We start from the raw sequence: 15,951 nt of genomic DNA on the forward strand, positions 1-15,951 counted from the left end.
AGAGCCCAACTTCATCATGATTTAACAATGATCTCTTGCATTAAAAGGATCTTCTGAAATAGTTACATCTTCTTTTAACACAAACACATTTATCCCTCTCCCCCACATTTAATACACACTTATGATGACTGCAAACAGAAATAAAGAAAAAAAATCTAATATGAACTACATATCGCTATCAGATATTTGAGGAATGGTACTACATTTAATAAAAGAATGTCTTCCAGGAATGTTACCTTGTTGTGGTGGTGAAACAACAGACAATACATGTAACAGTGCTTTCCAACAGTCATTGACAGTTGACAATAGTGCAGCAATGAAAGAACAGTTATTTTTCTGTAAAAAAGAGATACAAGAGGAGAAGACAGACTACTTTGACTGAACAGACTAAACAAGCCCTTTTCAGAAACAACACATATCCCCTACTCTACAGACTAATACCATCTTATTTAACCCAATACAATCCTCTCATATCAGAAGTGCAGTAGACAAAGGGGCTAGGGGTTGTCTGAACAGGGCTTTGGAGCAATAGTGGCTCCATTTTTACCTTTACACCCTTAAAAGGAGTATTCCCTGAAAAACACATTTTGACACACGCTTCCACTTACAGCCAAGGTAAGTGGAAACATATGTTACATTGTATATTGATGGGAATACCCCTTTAATTAAATGCTGGTGGTGGGCAGCACCTTTTCTCATCTCCCCATCACCGTGGCTAGGAGAGCCATGCGGATGTACATGCCGTTCTCAGCCTGGCGGAAGTAGGCCGCCCGAGGATCCGTGTCCACCTCAGCACTGCCAACGAGAAAGAGAAGACGACACTTAAGGTTTGTTTACACAGGCGCTTGGATGCGACCTCCCAGTATCAACACAGACTGCCCACACAGGTTATTCCAGGGTGTGTAGATTGGGAACGAGCCAACAAGGCAGCTATGGCATATTCTAATTCTGCTGTTCTTGATATACAGTAAAAAAAAAAAAAAAAAAAATGGTATAATGACAGGATCAAAGACATGTTAGAGTGTTCCATACCTGATCTCAATTACCCTGGGGAGCGGATGCATCACTACCATCTTCCTCTTGGCTCCAGTCATAATGTGCGGGGTGAGAATGAACTGGCCAAAGCACTACAGGAAAGAGCCATAACCATTACTGATCACACACACCCACCCACCCACCCACCCCCCAAAGCCATCCATGTATTATGCTTGTGTCTAGTCAGGCGCAACATTCAGGGGTGCAAACTGGTCATGGTCCAAAAAGGTAACACTTTTTTTTTTTGCCCGAAAACAAGACTAATTTAAGACCCATTGAGCAAGTATTGGTATTAGATTTGTTGATTCGTTCGATTATATTTGTTGATTCTTTTCCGGGGGGGGGGGGGCAAAATATAGATCCGGCGATTATCGTATTGTGGCCTCTTGTCTCATCGTTTCACATGGGAAAATATCGGGGAGTTTTGGCGGCAGCTTAACCAATGCCAAACGAGCAATAAGTGTGCAGTTTTTTTTTAACATGTTGTCTCATCCGCACGCGTCGTATTCCCATGCAGTGGGTCTGACTCTGGCGACAACAATACATTTTCCGGTCGGACTTTTAAAATAAAATAAAATCGATTCTATGCAAGTTATTTTGAAGGTTTCACCCTACGTCCACTGGGCTCAACTTCATAAAGGGACCAAGTAATTTGATTGGACAAGAGGCATTCCATGACTGCTGATCAGATTTTCAGAGCGAATTTACGAACGCAGCCTAGAACGCAGCTAAACCACTCTCACTCGTTTTTTTCATAACACGAAACTTGAATTTGTAAAGTACCCACTCGATATAATAAACAACTGTTTAACGATCACTAAATACTTATAATTTGTGGATTGGATTCACTATTCTCGTTTGCCGTAGGCTACTGGTAAGGGATACTTTTGTAAATACTTTCGTTTTGGGACGTGTTCGTGTTTGGGGCTGTGTGATCATCTAATTATGTGTAGTTATGTGTTTCTAGCATGTCGATGTTCTATCAGAATGTTGTGATGTTATAACAATTAAGAAGATGAATGTCTGAAATGGCGCAAAGCGGTGAAAAACAAATACGACATCTAAAGTCTGGAACGATTATATTTCAAAACAAGACTTCCCTTTAACTCCCAGAGGGCTCAGACTATTACCAAGTCTATATGGGTTTATTTGCAATACAAACTGCAGTTTACAAGCTAATGTTAGGTAAATTCGCTAGAACTAAAAAAACTCAGGGAGCAAAACTCCCTCTACATACCCTGCTTCAGAAGAAGAAATCAGTCCTACGTCACTTACATCATCGTCCTCGGTGAACCATTTAGGTGGTTTGGTTATCCTAGATGGTCTTCGTGACATTTCACAATCACAGAAACTCACAATGTACAGAAACTCACTAAAGTATAAAACACAGCTAAAATACAGCTTCTCTTCAAATCACTCTCTAGCTCCTTTGAGGTCAATGCATTTGTTTTTTGGTGAACTACCGTAATAGGCCTAACCCTAAATGGTTAGAAAGTGCAACGTCTCTGCTTTTAGAAACGGTTGGATTTTTTTTCGATTGCACATAGTTCAAGAATTACGATAGTTTGAACGAAGCCTGTAAAATCCTGTTGAGAAGTTATTTTATTTTATTACTTCTTATGTTTCTACTTCCATCTTAAGACCTTTTTAAGACGTTTTATTTCAACCCAAGCAGAGTTTAGCAGACAGGAAGATGTCAGCTTGGACATCATGTGACTTGGATGAGATGAGATGCAAAACACAATTATAATTTTTTTGCAGATCTACATGATTCACGTGAGTCACCTATTTTGAGGTAAAAACTGCGAATTTCGCCGAAAGGTGACAAGTTTGCACCACTGAATACTGTAGGAAAACATTTTGCTTATAAAAATGTAGTACCAAAGACTTTTCTCTTGCTCCTAAAGAACACGACCCCACGTCCTTACCGCTTTGTACTCCTCCTCTGAGGCGAACCTCTCCTTCTGGATCCTGGTCATGTACAGAACATCAGTCTCAGGCAAGGCCTCCTCGATGCTCTCAAACTCCTCCTACATACCACACACACACACACACACACACACACACACACACACACACACACACACACACACACACACACACGCACACACACACACAGTAACAGAGTGACTAGGCAATATCAACAACAGCAACAACTCTGTGAATTTGTATTCACTCAGTACCAGTGAATGGAAAAATCCTAATAGAAAACAATAGGCCACTTTTTTTTTCCTGACAGGAGAGGAACATTCAAAAACAGATTCATACATCTCTGTTGCTCCGACGCTCACTATTTTTCGTTCTACTAACGAGTGAACATCTGTACTATGGTCACATATGGGTCTATCAAAGACCTTGTATTGTACATCACTTCACATTCTATTACAGAGGGTGGTGAGTGTACAAATTCTAACACTGCTTATAAACACTGATAAGATTGTGGGAGTATTATACTACCGACTCAGTCTGTCCTTGAGAGACTGGTGGCCCTGTTAACTCCCGAGTCATTTAATCTAGCATGTCTGTGCTTGACCACACTCCCTACAGAAGAGAGGGGTCGCGGATGGCTCAGGGCCAACAACATGCACCACCAATATAATTTCAATTGAACAAAAAAAATGTCAATTGACCCCAATGTTACATATATGTGACGGCAACTTTTATTCTGAAAAATGTACACACTCGCTACTAGTCTAGCCAAAACATTGCAATGCAATGGATTCGGTGAGTAATCCCCACTGCTACCTAGTTAACTATAACACCACTTTACATTGTTAGCAGGCTCACAAAACAAGCTGAATTAGTTGACTAGCGAGTGTGTCATTGATTTTCAACAACGCTGAAATGTATTCATTTTCAGAACGAAAGTCCGAACATTTGGTCGTTTGCCAACTTGCTCCCGTTTTCACCAGCTGCTGTCACATACTTCTATCACGCTGCACCCACCTGCTTGATGCCCTTGGAGGCCACAAAGTCGATGATCTCAGCGGGCATGTGGAGATTCCTGGGGGCGACGTAGCGCAGGGTGATCCTGTACTGGGTCAGCAGCCTGGCCAGAGAGTGGACCGTGCGGCCATGCTTCAGGTCTCCTACCATGGTGATCTAGGAGAGAGGGGGGGGGGGGAGGTAAAGAGGGAGGGGTAGGGGACAAGAAGTTAGAAAACATGTATGAAGAGGTCCTGGGCTCTTCCAGGAAAATATATTAGCTCTAGTTAGAACTTGGTCAGGAAAGGGGGGGGAGGTAGCTAATTCTCACGGTCATGCCGTTGACAGTGCCCAGCTCCTCTCTGATGGTGAAGACATCCAGCAGGGCCTGAGTGGGGTGTTCTCCCACCCCGTCTCCTGCATTGATCACAGGCTTGCGGCAGTGTCTCGCTGCAGTCTGGGGGGGGTGAACACACACAGTGCATCAAGTGTTAGACACACACTGGGTTTCATCTAAGGCTATACGGTAAAAAATCAATACAGCCAATTATCGCAATATTATTTTTTCATGATACTGTATCAAGGGGGGTCACCTCCACAGCGCCTGGCATGGGGTGCCTCAGCACCAGTACATCAGCGTAGCAGCTCATGGTCTGGACCGAGTCGGCCAGGGACTCGCCCTTCTGCGAGGAGGAGGTGGCGTCGCAGAAATGGACCACGGAACCGCCCAGGCGCTGCATGGCCGCTGAGAAGGAGCTGCTGGTCCGTGTGCTCACCTCGTAGAACATGGACGCCATCACCTTACCCTGAGAGGACAGGACAGGACAGGACAGGACAGGACAGGACAGGACAGGACACACACACACACACACACACACACACACACACACACACACACACACATCTGAGACATCGCTCCACCTTTTCGAGCTTCACCCAGGCAAACCTGTGTTAGGTATTTCAAGTCACACACAGCTCTCTCTCTCTAACCTGGAGGGCATGTCTATCAATTCTGCAAGCTAGTTTTCCCCCAAGAGTGTCAGGAATACACACACTCGGGTAGGAGCTGGTCCTTGTGATGGATTTCATTCTGGGACTCAGTGACGCAGCGTTCAGAGCGCCGGAGAGTACAGTCATTTCTGATAGTGCCACTTCTCCAACCTCAGTGTTAGACTTGATTTTTACAGAACAGCTGTGGCCCAGTCGTTGTGTTTGAACTGAAGGACTGACTAAGGGCCGGTTTATACTGCAAGCGTCCACCTCAGCTGTGTCAGACTCCTACCTTCAATATATCCAGGCTTCTCTCCTTCTGCACCATCAGACGAAGAGTATGGGCGACGTTAAACAAGTGAGAGATCTGGAACCGAAAAACCACATGAAACTTTTAAATGCAATTATATACACTGCAACACTCGCATAGCAATTCTAATACAGAGACTATCTGCTTTCAAATACAATTTCCTTATTGCTGCCTGTCATTGTCCAGACAAGGACAATGGTAGAGGGTGCCATTACAGCATCTACTAGACTCAAAATGGAGGCAATTACTGCCATATGAAGTATTTTGCAATGCACAAGGCACGTCATTCAATAGCAAGGACAGCCATCAGTATTCAGGGATGTTTTTTGGTGGTAACCTCCTCTGTACACACACAGAGAACAGACTTCATTCTAACACGACTTCTCCTGTACACACAGAGCAAATGTATTAGTTGTCTTAAGCAGACATTATGTACCTCTGTGTGTAGCAGCTGCGGTACCTACTTGGTCCTTGCTGAACTGTCTGACAGAGAGGACATGTTGCCCCACCAGAGGGTGGAGGAGGGGGGAGGTCTGGAGGTGGGGGAGGGCCAGGGCCATGGGGGGCTGTCCCGGTCCAGCCTGGGGGGACAGTATCCTGGCCAGGGGAGGAGGGTGGCTGAAGCAGTCACCTGCTGTGGGTGGCAGGGCCACCTCTGCGGACATAAACACTAGTCAATACCACAGGGCTAATCTGAGTGTCATATGGCTATAATTTCAGCATAATCATCTTTAATAAGGGTTTTCTGGTCTTTGATATTTGTTGACAAAGGCAAGACCGACACCTGAAATCAGCTCAATGCCCCAAATTTCAGACTAAACGACAAAGCAAGCGAAGCGCCACGGGAGAGAGCGCATCTAGATTTTTCCACAGATTTGACACAGTCAGGATTTCGGTGTATCCAATGCAGTGCAGGATCTCTCCTAATAAGCAGCTAGCAGACCAGGAACTAATAGCACAATGGTTGGCTTAGCTTATTATTCCAGCAATGCACTCCACACAGCCTTTCGCAGACAGCAGATAGAGGCAAGCCTGGGGTTAGTATTAGCGTAATAACTGCACTACAACATAGCTTCAAACCTGCAAACCTTCATCAAACAGTCTTCTTAAAGTTCTCTCCTTTGACTCTTCAGCTGCTTGGAAATTTTTGACAGAAGAGAAGAAATGGTTTTATAGACTAGAGAATACTCCTAGCCAACACTACCAGGTGGTGATTCTCTATGGGAGAACAAGGCTGAGACAATGGTAATGGTGCATTCTAGTGCTCCTCGGAAACTCTGAGCTTACCACAAAGATTTAGCGTAAGAGTTTGCCTAGGGGGTTTCTATTGGCCAATTCTGACAGAGCTCAGTGGTAAACTCTCAAAGGTACACCAGTTGTCAAAGGTACAAAGGTACACCAGTTGCAGAGTCAATAAAACGTCCCAAGTCTCCTTTTTTCCGATGAGCACTTGAACACAGCATAAAGACAGGTGAGGATCAATGGTGGTGAATCAGATCAGAAGAAAGGAAATATCAGTGTGTTATGATTAATAATGTTGTGATTGCCCTGGATGTAATCAATGGGAGAGACAGGTATTAAATCGAGAATTGCCACAATAATTAATCTATTTCTTTAAAAATCTGTATTGGCTGTGATCCAACAGTCTTCGTAAGGAGTTAAGAGCCTTGTATTGTAAATAGCACACAGAAATAAATAGCTTTTCATTCCTCTGCTCTCATCTCAACAATGCTGCATTTGTGCCAGTCAATAGCCACAGCCAAAGGCCTTCAGCATTACAATGAGCTGGCTGGAGGAGCTAGATTAGACATCCCATTTAATCAGCAAATGGACTCTTCTCTTAAGAGGCTTTCAATCTGTCATGATGAGCCTGCAGCAAGACGGAGTGAAATGGAATCCATCTTGGCTACGAAGTGATTTTTTGCCTTCTCAGCAGACTCGCTCTGTACTTGTACTTAATCACATGATCAGGATGGATTCTTATTATAGAGACAACACTAAAAGGTTACCACGGACTTGTAAGGGCCATTTTGTGTGCCGTCTCCTAAAACCTGCAGGCACAGTAAATGTCCTAGTCATAACACACACACACACACAGACATTGAGACATATCAAGCAAATGCAAACAAATCCACAGCAAACAAAATGCTAAGCTAATGTAAGACACACGACATTGAGGCAAACCTGTTATGTTTAAAGAACCTTGGGATCCACCAACCTACCACCTCAACTCTGGTTCATCTTAGGTCTGGATAAACACATAAACAATGACATCATGTACTGGTGCACTGGAATGGATGCAACACAGCAGGGGGTTCGGGGGGCTGTAGTACCTGGGGGCATGCCTGGGTCGGAGGACCTGTGGACACGAGGTGGGTGCATGTAGCGGCCATCGCCAGCCGGCCGGCGGGGACTCGCTGCACGGGTACGGATGACCTCACATGGAGGGGTCGGCCGGGGATGCTCTGGTGTCTGCCACGGACACACGAACACACACACACCTTTAATGACATGGCCAATGCCATGCTCCATAGACATGTTACGGATGGTTTTGGATATGAAGCAGCCTACACTGGGGTGGGTGGTGTGTAAGGTGTGTGTATAAAAGGTGTGTGTGTGCGTGAGAGTGTGTGTACGGTAGGCATTGTATTACCTGTGGGATCTCCTTGGAAGGCTCAAGGGGCAGGAGGGTGGGCAGGGCAGCAGGCCAAGTCTTCACATCCTCCCCATAGCCGGGAGGGACCAGCACCTGAGGGGTGGACAGAAGAACAGATATGAAACACCACTCCAGGGGGTGCTGAGTGGCGTAGCACACTAATGCACATACCGCATAACCACAAGGTCTCTGGTTCGATTCCGGCCATCAACATTTCCTGCATGTCATCCATCCTCTCTCTCTCTCTCTCACCCATCCTTCTTGTCAATCTCTACTGTTTCTATGCCAGTAAAGCAGAAATGCATTTATAAAATAAAAAAATTAAAAACACTACTCAAAGAGTCTAATTGTATGCATTCATTGGAAGTCGCTATGGACGCGACGGTCCGCTAACTGTACGCGTATGTGTAAATAAACGTAAAAACATTCTAGAACGAAAAGCCTTGGAATCAGACACTTATGCTCTCTACCTGTATGTTAGATGTTTACCTGTCCGTCGATATAGGCCACCTCTCCCCGGAGCACCACCCTGCGGACCTTCCCCTTCACTTTCATCCCCTCGAAAGGCGTCCACTTGGACTTGGTGAACTGCATGTGTGTGGGGATCACCCACTCCTGCTCAAGATCCACCTGGGGGGGGAGGGGGAGAGAGACGGCATGTTTGGGATGTATTCTCATAGGGTGAGGTGATATGACTGAACTCAGTTTAACATGCCATTGCTGGCAAATTGATAGAATTGAATTATACCCCACCAGACACTGATCTGAGGTCAGTTTAGACACGTACTAACTGGATTAGGAGGTTAGAACGAGAGGGAAGGCTGATGGATCCTAGATAGACCGAGAGAGGGAAAGGGAGAGCAAGAGAGAGCACGAGAGGCGGAGAGAGAGGGCGAGAGAGAGGGTGAGAGAGAGTGGGCGCACGCGCGCGCGCGAGAGAGAGAGGGCGAGAGAGAGAGAGAGTGTGTGTACCTCCACATAGGTGTTGTCCTGGGCAGGCAGGGAGAAGATCTTGCGCGGGTTCTCGTACAGGCGCCTGACGATGTCATCGATAGTGAGGCGGCCCTCACTGACGGCGGTGAGGAGGAGGGGAAGCATGGTCTCCAGACCGGGGTACCCCGGAGGGGGCTTCTCAGAGTTCTTCTCCTCCACAGAGTGGGGGGCTGCCATACAAATATGCAGTGTCAGGACCCTTGTATGTCAACATATACCATAGGGGCAAACATATAAAACAACACACCATTATAGTACATCAACCACATTAAAAGATATAAAATATCAAAGATATAAAATATCAAAGATTTCGTCAGGGTTTTTCCTGCATAGAGAAATGAGCCAAAAAACCCAAAACAATCCCCATCTACTCCCGTAGATGCATTTTTATGCAATGCGATTATACAACCAGCAGGGAGGCTGCGGCAGAGTGCAATAGTTTATGACATCACACCGAGCGTTTGGCGTCCACGCCCGCCCCTCCACCACCCACCATGGTCGGTAGCGAAGCAGTCGATGATGTCCAGGTTTTCCCAGAGGGCCTCCATGTCCTCCCGGGTGCCAAGCATGGGCCGGACCTGCGCCCGCCCGTCCCCGATGCCCGCCACGTTGTCCTCGCACAGGAAGAGGTGGTGAGGCGCCACCTCGCATGTCACCTGGATGCCCTTCTGCTTGGCCGCTCGGATGATCAGGATCTGGGAGAGGTGGGGGTGCTCGGTTAAAACAAATTCCTCATGTCGTGAGGTACTTCATCTAACGCAGATAGAATTATGCCTTTTTCCTGGTCAGGTCATAACATCAGGGAAAACTCAGGGCCCTACATATAGCCCTTAAAGATATGCTAGATCTACTGTTAATGGAGTTTTCCCATGGTAGGCCGTCTTACTTCCTCCTTCTTGGCCACGTGGCAGATGTGTACAGCTCTCTGGTACAGCTGTGCCACCATCAAGATGGCTGCCACGGTCTGCTTCTCCGCGTGAGCTACGATGGGCAGGTGCTTGGGCCAATTCTCAAAGTGCTAGAAACACAGACACAGAGGGAACAACTGGTCAGATCCGAGAGCTACACTCACTTGCATGATACCAATATGGGTTAGGATATTTACCAATATTTGTATACTTAAAATCAACCCCTAGCCGCTACTCCCTATGCCTATGGGGATCTGAGAGGATTTGGTGCATAGGGTAGGGTACAGTTTAGGGGCTAGGGGTTGACAGATCTGGTTCCTACCTCCATCCACAGGGAGACGTTGTCCATCTTCAGGGTGGAGTACGTGTCGTTCAAGTACATCTTCAGCCCCACTGCTGAGCTGGCGATGGAGGGCAAGATGGTGGCGTTGTCCGAGGCTGCGCCCACGTAGAGGGCATAGTCACAGCGGCACCCTGCCTTGGCAAGCTGAGGTGGTAAACACAGAACAAAGAGATCACGCCATCATGTTTATTACACTCATAAAATATGGCTCTGATACTGGGCATTCTTAAATCTTAAAGTAATCACATTCTTAGACCTTAGACCCTCAAATGTTCTGTGGTAAATATTTTTTTTGTACGTCACATTGATCAAAAACTGCATATTGTGCAGAATCAGAGCAGAGGCAATCACATATGCGAGCGTAATCCTAGTCTAATATCTGTCCCAGTGCCCCATCTGTAGTCATGTGTGATCAAAACGCACATCCCGAAAAAAGTATAAATTAGTGTGTATGAATTAAAGTTGACCCCCCACACACTGAGATGCTCGACCACATCCCTTTATGAATAAACTAGAGAGAGACAAGGATCCTACAAAGATCTTCGTCAGGTCATTGCGCCCAGAAGTGTACCATACCCACATTTATCGGCATAGGACAAAACATCACCAATGAGGGCAGCGTATATATATTTAGGCTAAACAGGGCAAGAGAGCTGTCCATCTGTCTGGTTGTCTGTCTGTCTGTCTGTCTGTCCTAAGGCTGCAAAATTCCCATAACTCTGGGAACCTTTCCGATCATTTCCAGTTTCCATATAGAAACCCATGGAAACTTCGGAAATGATCAGAAATGTTCCCCAAACGTGCGGGAATTTGGCAAATCCTAGTCTGCCCACATTACCTTCTGCATCATAGCCAAGGAGCTGGCGTCGATGATGGCGGGCGCCGTGTTGGGCATGGCACAGACCATGGTGACGCCCCCCGCCAGGGCAGCCGCCGTGCCCGAGGAGAAGTCCTCCTTGTGGGTGGCGCCAGGCTCACGCAGGTGCACGTGGACGTCGATCAGGCCTGGAGCAGAGAGAGACAGGGAGGCGGGACTCAGAGACAGGAGGAGAGGCTGCTTCAGCCGTTGACTTTTCGCTCCACCCACAATCACTTGAAACCCAAAGGACTGGACTAAGCGCAGAACCAATGCAGAGATTTTGATTGTATTCTACTGGGGCGGGGCTTACCAGGCAGGCGAATCAGCCTCTGTGATGTCATGCTGTCGATGTGAGTCTTCACAGGTGGGAATTGGCCCACTTGACGCAACGCCTACACACACACACACACACACACACACACACACACACACACACACACACACACAAGCTACATTATGACACACTTTAATCCTTCCAAATGCCACCCACAAATGAACAAAAACCCTATTACGCATCACCGGAAGACCTATGACGAGACTGACCTGGACGAAGAGCTTGGTGCACTTGATGTCGATGATGAGCGGGACGGAGTAGTCGATGGCCATGCGGCGCGTGCGGTATCCCTTGGTGACGAAGGAGGAGAGGCGGCGGCCTCCGGAGTTCCTCATGGAGAGGTTGACCACCAGGTCAAAGTGGTTCTCCTCCAGGTAGTCCATGATGCTCCTCTGTTTCTCCTTGTTGGGGCAATCGCTCTCCTCCTCCTCAAATGGCCAGTCCACCGCCATCACCTGCCAGGAAAAAGGTGAAGAAAATAAAGGAGTTTAGTGTTTAATTCATTGTATTATTTTGATGTGAAGTTTATTAAACCCATGTCATGGGAGCTATAGAGAACTTGATTTGTATTGGAAAAACAGTGCCTATGGTCAGAGCGGAGTGAGAGGTACTGGTGTCAGGCAGGTAACCCTAACGTACCTTGACGCCGTGCTCTGTGTAGAAGTCAGCTGTTCCCAGGGAGGCGTACAGGTCATAGCCCAGCTCCTCCAGGGCCTGGACCGTAGGCAGCAACTCACTCTTGTTCTGGAAACATGGAAACAAGTCAGCCAGTCAGTGTGTGTCTGTCTGTTTGTGCTTTGATAGTGTAGTAAAATCCCTTTGGTCGCCTAAGATATCAGTGGTGAGAACCACAATCATTATCATACAGTATATTCACTAATGTGGTGTGTGTGTGTGAGTTGTGCTAGGGGAGTTCAGAGCAAGGGAAGTGAGCAAGTGAACATTGTAACAGCTGCATAAATAAAGTATCATCCTATTCGATGCTATTTAAACAACACAGTCAAGGAGGGAGGCTTTTTAGTCCTAGTTACTCAAGGAGGGAGGCTTTTAAAGAGTCCCAGTCACGCTGGTGTACCTTGTAGCTGCCGATGGAGAGCAGGATGTTCTTCTTGGGGATCTTGAAGCCTGTGCTGACCATGGCCTTGATGTAGGCCTCGTAGCGATTCTCCCCAAAGCAGGCCACCTCCCCTGTACTGGTCATCTCCACCCCCAGCACCACGTCAGCCCCCGCCAGCCGGGAGAAGGAGAACTGGGGCACCTGGAGAGAGACACACACACACCACACGTTCAGCAAAACGTAGCATTCTCTTCTTGTCTTCTCAACAAAGTGATACAGAAGAAGTGTTAGTTCACTCATTTATTCATTCATTCCTTCACTCCCTCCCTCTCATTTAAACGGATTTAACATAACTGGAAATCGAATTGGTGTCGTTGGACATACGGTGGAAAAACCCTCTAGCCCATGCTTACTCCAATCGCTTTCAAATGCGAAAATAAGAATGAGTGAACAAGCGGCCATTTTGTGGAGAAGGATCGGAATAGGAATAGGGCTCAACTAAGTTAGTCCTAGTTAGTTCAATAGAATGTTCCGCAGTTCCAAGTGTCTGTTGGTTACCTTGACGCCCACAATGCCCACGCCTTTCATCAGCCCTATAGGCTCCACCTCCTTCCCCATGATGAGCTGCGTTGCCAGGGAGACCAGATCCACTCCCAGGGTCTTGGAGACGAAGGGGAAGGAGCGTGAGACGCGGACGTTGCACTCGATCACCTTCAGCTGGTCATCCTGTTGGGAAGAGACCACGACAGTTATGACGCAAGTACATACGTACACACGCACACACACGCGCACACACACGCACACGCACACACACGTACACACACGTACACACACGTACGTGTACACACACACACACACACACACGTCAAGGCTACAGGGCAGCAAACACAACACCCTTCAGTCACAGAAAAACACATGATGGACACATGGAGGCTATTCTGGCATCCTGCAAAGAAATTCAAGCAGAAACTGTCCAAAAACTCACAAGTTCAATGGATGCAAGAATTGTGAAGGTGATATCAAAGAAGGGGTCCTATGTTAACATGTAACTTGACCTGTTAAGATGTTTTTGTTTGAAATAGCTTTTGATTTCAGTAAATATGACCTCCTAATATGACCTCCTAACCCTAAATTAATCAAATTACCATTTTTAGTTCTTTACAACCTATAAAATGTTTTGAAACTCTGTTGTGCATAATAATTTGGAACAGTGCATTTTGAGTTTTTTATTTTTTTTTAAAAATACTGTCATCATTGGGAGGTTTGTTCAATAAAATTTGAATTATACTCTAACGGTTGATGACTTGAAAATTATACTGATTGTCATTTGCATCGACTATTTAGGAAAATCTGAGAAAAATATAATTTGCATAATAATTTGGAACGAGGTGTATACTGGGGAAGTATTTGTTATTATTCAGGAGTAAAATACAAATATTAGATTGATGTCGGCTAACGGTATCGGTAGTGAAAATCGGTATCGGTAGTGAAAAAGTGCGAAAACAATAGAAAAAGCGACATAGATCAACACAACATTCCCAGGCTACGTGGTGTCTCATTCTCAGTCTGGCGCCTCACCTTGGCTATGAGCTGCAGGTTGAAGGGCCCGGTGACCTGCAGCTCCTGTCCGATGGCATGGACGATGATCTTGATGCGCTCCATGGTCTTCTGGTTGATGTCCTGAGGGGGCGTGACCAAGGTGGCGTCGCCAGAGTGCACGCCGGCGTTCTCCACGTGCTCCGACACGGCGATGGCGACGACCACCCCGTCACATGCCACCGCATCCACGTCAATCTCCTACAAAACACAGTGGAGACACAAAACTAATTGTGAAACTGGGGGTCAATTTCACTCTGTTTATGGAAGGGAGGCAGACAGGAAGGAGAGGATACTGGATAACACTGTTGGGGTGGAACAATCAATGTTTACAGTAGATAAGAGCAGTGTACATAGTTAGAATAACAACAATGGCCCCTGGCCATAGCATAGATTACTTTTATTTTCTTACAATGACTGATGGATAGACGATTCACTTACTTATGCGAATGTATTTGTTGTAAGTCGCTTTTGATAAAGGCGTCTGCTAAATGCCAAAAAATGCAAATGTAAAAAAAGAAAAAAGAAAAAAAAGAAGCAACCCATCAAGTATCATCTCTCATCTCTGACCTTGGCCTCCTGGATGAACTTGGAGATGACCACGGGGTACTCCTTGGACACGGCCGCCGCGCTGCTCAGGTACTTCTCCAGGTCGCTGTCAGTGTACGCCACGTTCATGGCCGCTCCGCTTAGCACGTAGGAGGGACGCACCAGGCAGGGGTAGCCCACCGTCTCACAGAACTTCATGGCCGACTGGGGAGTAGGGGAGGATGAGAAGTCAAACACCGAGAGGTGGTCCTGTGTGGCTCGGTTGGTTAGAGCATGGGCGCTAGAAACGCTTAGGTTGAGGGTTTGATTCCCGCTGGGACCATAAATAAAATGTAATATAATGTATGCACTCATCGTAATGTAAGGCTCTTTGGATAGATGTATATATTAGAAATGTACGGCACAGGCGTACAAATAGAATTTTATTCATTTTGGATGGGCATGGGAGGGAGACGAGGTACAATCAGACAGTTACACAGAAAAACAATAGCATTGGCATATAAACAGCAAGAACTGTGCTGACATTATGATGCATTCATATATTTTACTTTTTACCTCGATCTCGGTGAGCTCCTTCCACAGCGGCTGGCTGATGCCGATGGTGTCGAGCATACGGGAGAACTTGAACCTGTTCTCTGCAGAGTCGATGAACTCCGGGGAGGTGCCCAGGATGCGACACTGCTGCCTGTGCAGCGCCATGGCGATGTTGTTGGGCAGCTGGCCGCCCATGGACAAGATGATGCCCTCGGGACTCTCCATCTCATAGATGTCCATCACCACCTGGCAGAGACAGAGGCACACAGGAGCTCTTCACTCACTAAAACAGACCGCTTTTTTTCTATGATGAAATTGTGTTTTTGATTGAACAAATCAACAATACACAAAACTGTTTTATCCTTTTGCGCTTAGTGATAAACCTGGATAATTTTGTGAATAGTCTGGGCCATTTCATGGTCTTTCGAATCAATATAAACAATGTTTAGGACATTAGGTCAAAGTAACAACTGAAGAGGAACTGGATATGATTTTTTTACTCTATAGCAAACATTGTCAAAGATAATGCGTGGGTTATCCAGAACACGCTGTGAAATGTCTCTGCATTAAAAGCTATCACGGTTGTTTACCTCGAAGGAGATCTCGTCGAAGTAGAGGCGGTCACACATGTCGTAGTCTGTACTGACAGTCTCAGGGTTGTAGTTCACCATGATGGTTTTGCAGCCCATCTGGAAAATGACACAGCAAGTTCAGCACAATCAGTACAATTTGGGAGTTCTTTACACTAACAGCACCGCTCCAAATTAAACTTGTCACACACGAAACAAAGATATGGCCTGTTCAAAAAGACACCCCACTGCCCTAATCACAGGTCTATATGAGATTATCCAACCTGTTGGCT

General features: G+C 46.3%; 1 protein-coding gene across 1 annotated transcript in view; it reads right to left on the minus strand.

The window, feature by feature from the left end:
- Positions 1-8: 8 nt before the first annotated feature.
- cad (carbamoyl-phosphate synthetase 2, aspartate transcarbamylase, and dihydroorotase) overlaps positions 9-15,951 on the minus strand; it is a 33,995-nt gene continuing 18,052 nt past the window's right edge. Inside the window, exons 19-44 of the mRNA XM_080545460.1 lie at positions 15,680-15,778; positions 15,111-15,335; positions 14,577-14,759; positions 13,989-14,207; positions 12,969-13,136; positions 12,429-12,611; positions 11,993-12,097; positions 11,563-11,808; positions 11,330-11,411; positions 10,999-11,165; positions 10,140-10,304; positions 9,796-9,927; positions 9,403-9,604; positions 8,889-9,079; positions 8,406-8,546; positions 7,914-8,009; positions 7,594-7,732; positions 6,349-6,396; positions 5,725-5,915; positions 5,243-5,317; positions 4,554-4,766; positions 4,292-4,417; positions 3,982-4,137; positions 2,964-3,065; positions 1,033-1,127; positions 9-795 (exon numbers count right to left, since the gene is read on the minus strand). Coding sequence (XP_080401586.1) covers positions 696-795; positions 1,033-1,127; positions 2,964-3,065; positions 3,982-4,137; positions 4,292-4,417; positions 4,554-4,766; positions 5,243-5,317; positions 5,725-5,915; positions 6,349-6,396; positions 7,594-7,732; positions 7,914-8,009; positions 8,406-8,546; positions 8,889-9,079; positions 9,403-9,604; positions 9,796-9,927; positions 10,140-10,304; positions 10,999-11,165; positions 11,330-11,411; positions 11,563-11,808; positions 11,993-12,097; positions 12,429-12,611; positions 12,969-13,136; positions 13,989-14,207; positions 14,577-14,759; positions 15,111-15,335; positions 15,680-15,778 — 3,849 coding nt within the window. The 3' untranslated portion in view covers positions 9-695. The remainder of the gene's footprint in view (positions 796-1,032; positions 1,128-2,963; positions 3,066-3,981; positions 4,138-4,291; positions 4,418-4,553; positions 4,767-5,242; positions 5,318-5,724; positions 5,916-6,348; positions 6,397-7,593; positions 7,733-7,913; positions 8,010-8,405; positions 8,547-8,888; positions 9,080-9,402; positions 9,605-9,795; positions 9,928-10,139; positions 10,305-10,998; positions 11,166-11,329; positions 11,412-11,562; positions 11,809-11,992; positions 12,098-12,428; positions 12,612-12,968; positions 13,137-13,988; positions 14,208-14,576; positions 14,760-15,110; positions 15,336-15,679; positions 15,779-15,951) is intronic.

Source organism: Nansenia antarctica (genome assembly GCF_963989245.1).
Source record: "Nansenia antarctica genome assembly, chromosome: 1".
Lineage (NCBI taxonomy): Eukaryota > Metazoa > Chordata > Actinopteri > Argentiniformes > Microstomatidae > Nansenia > Nansenia antarctica.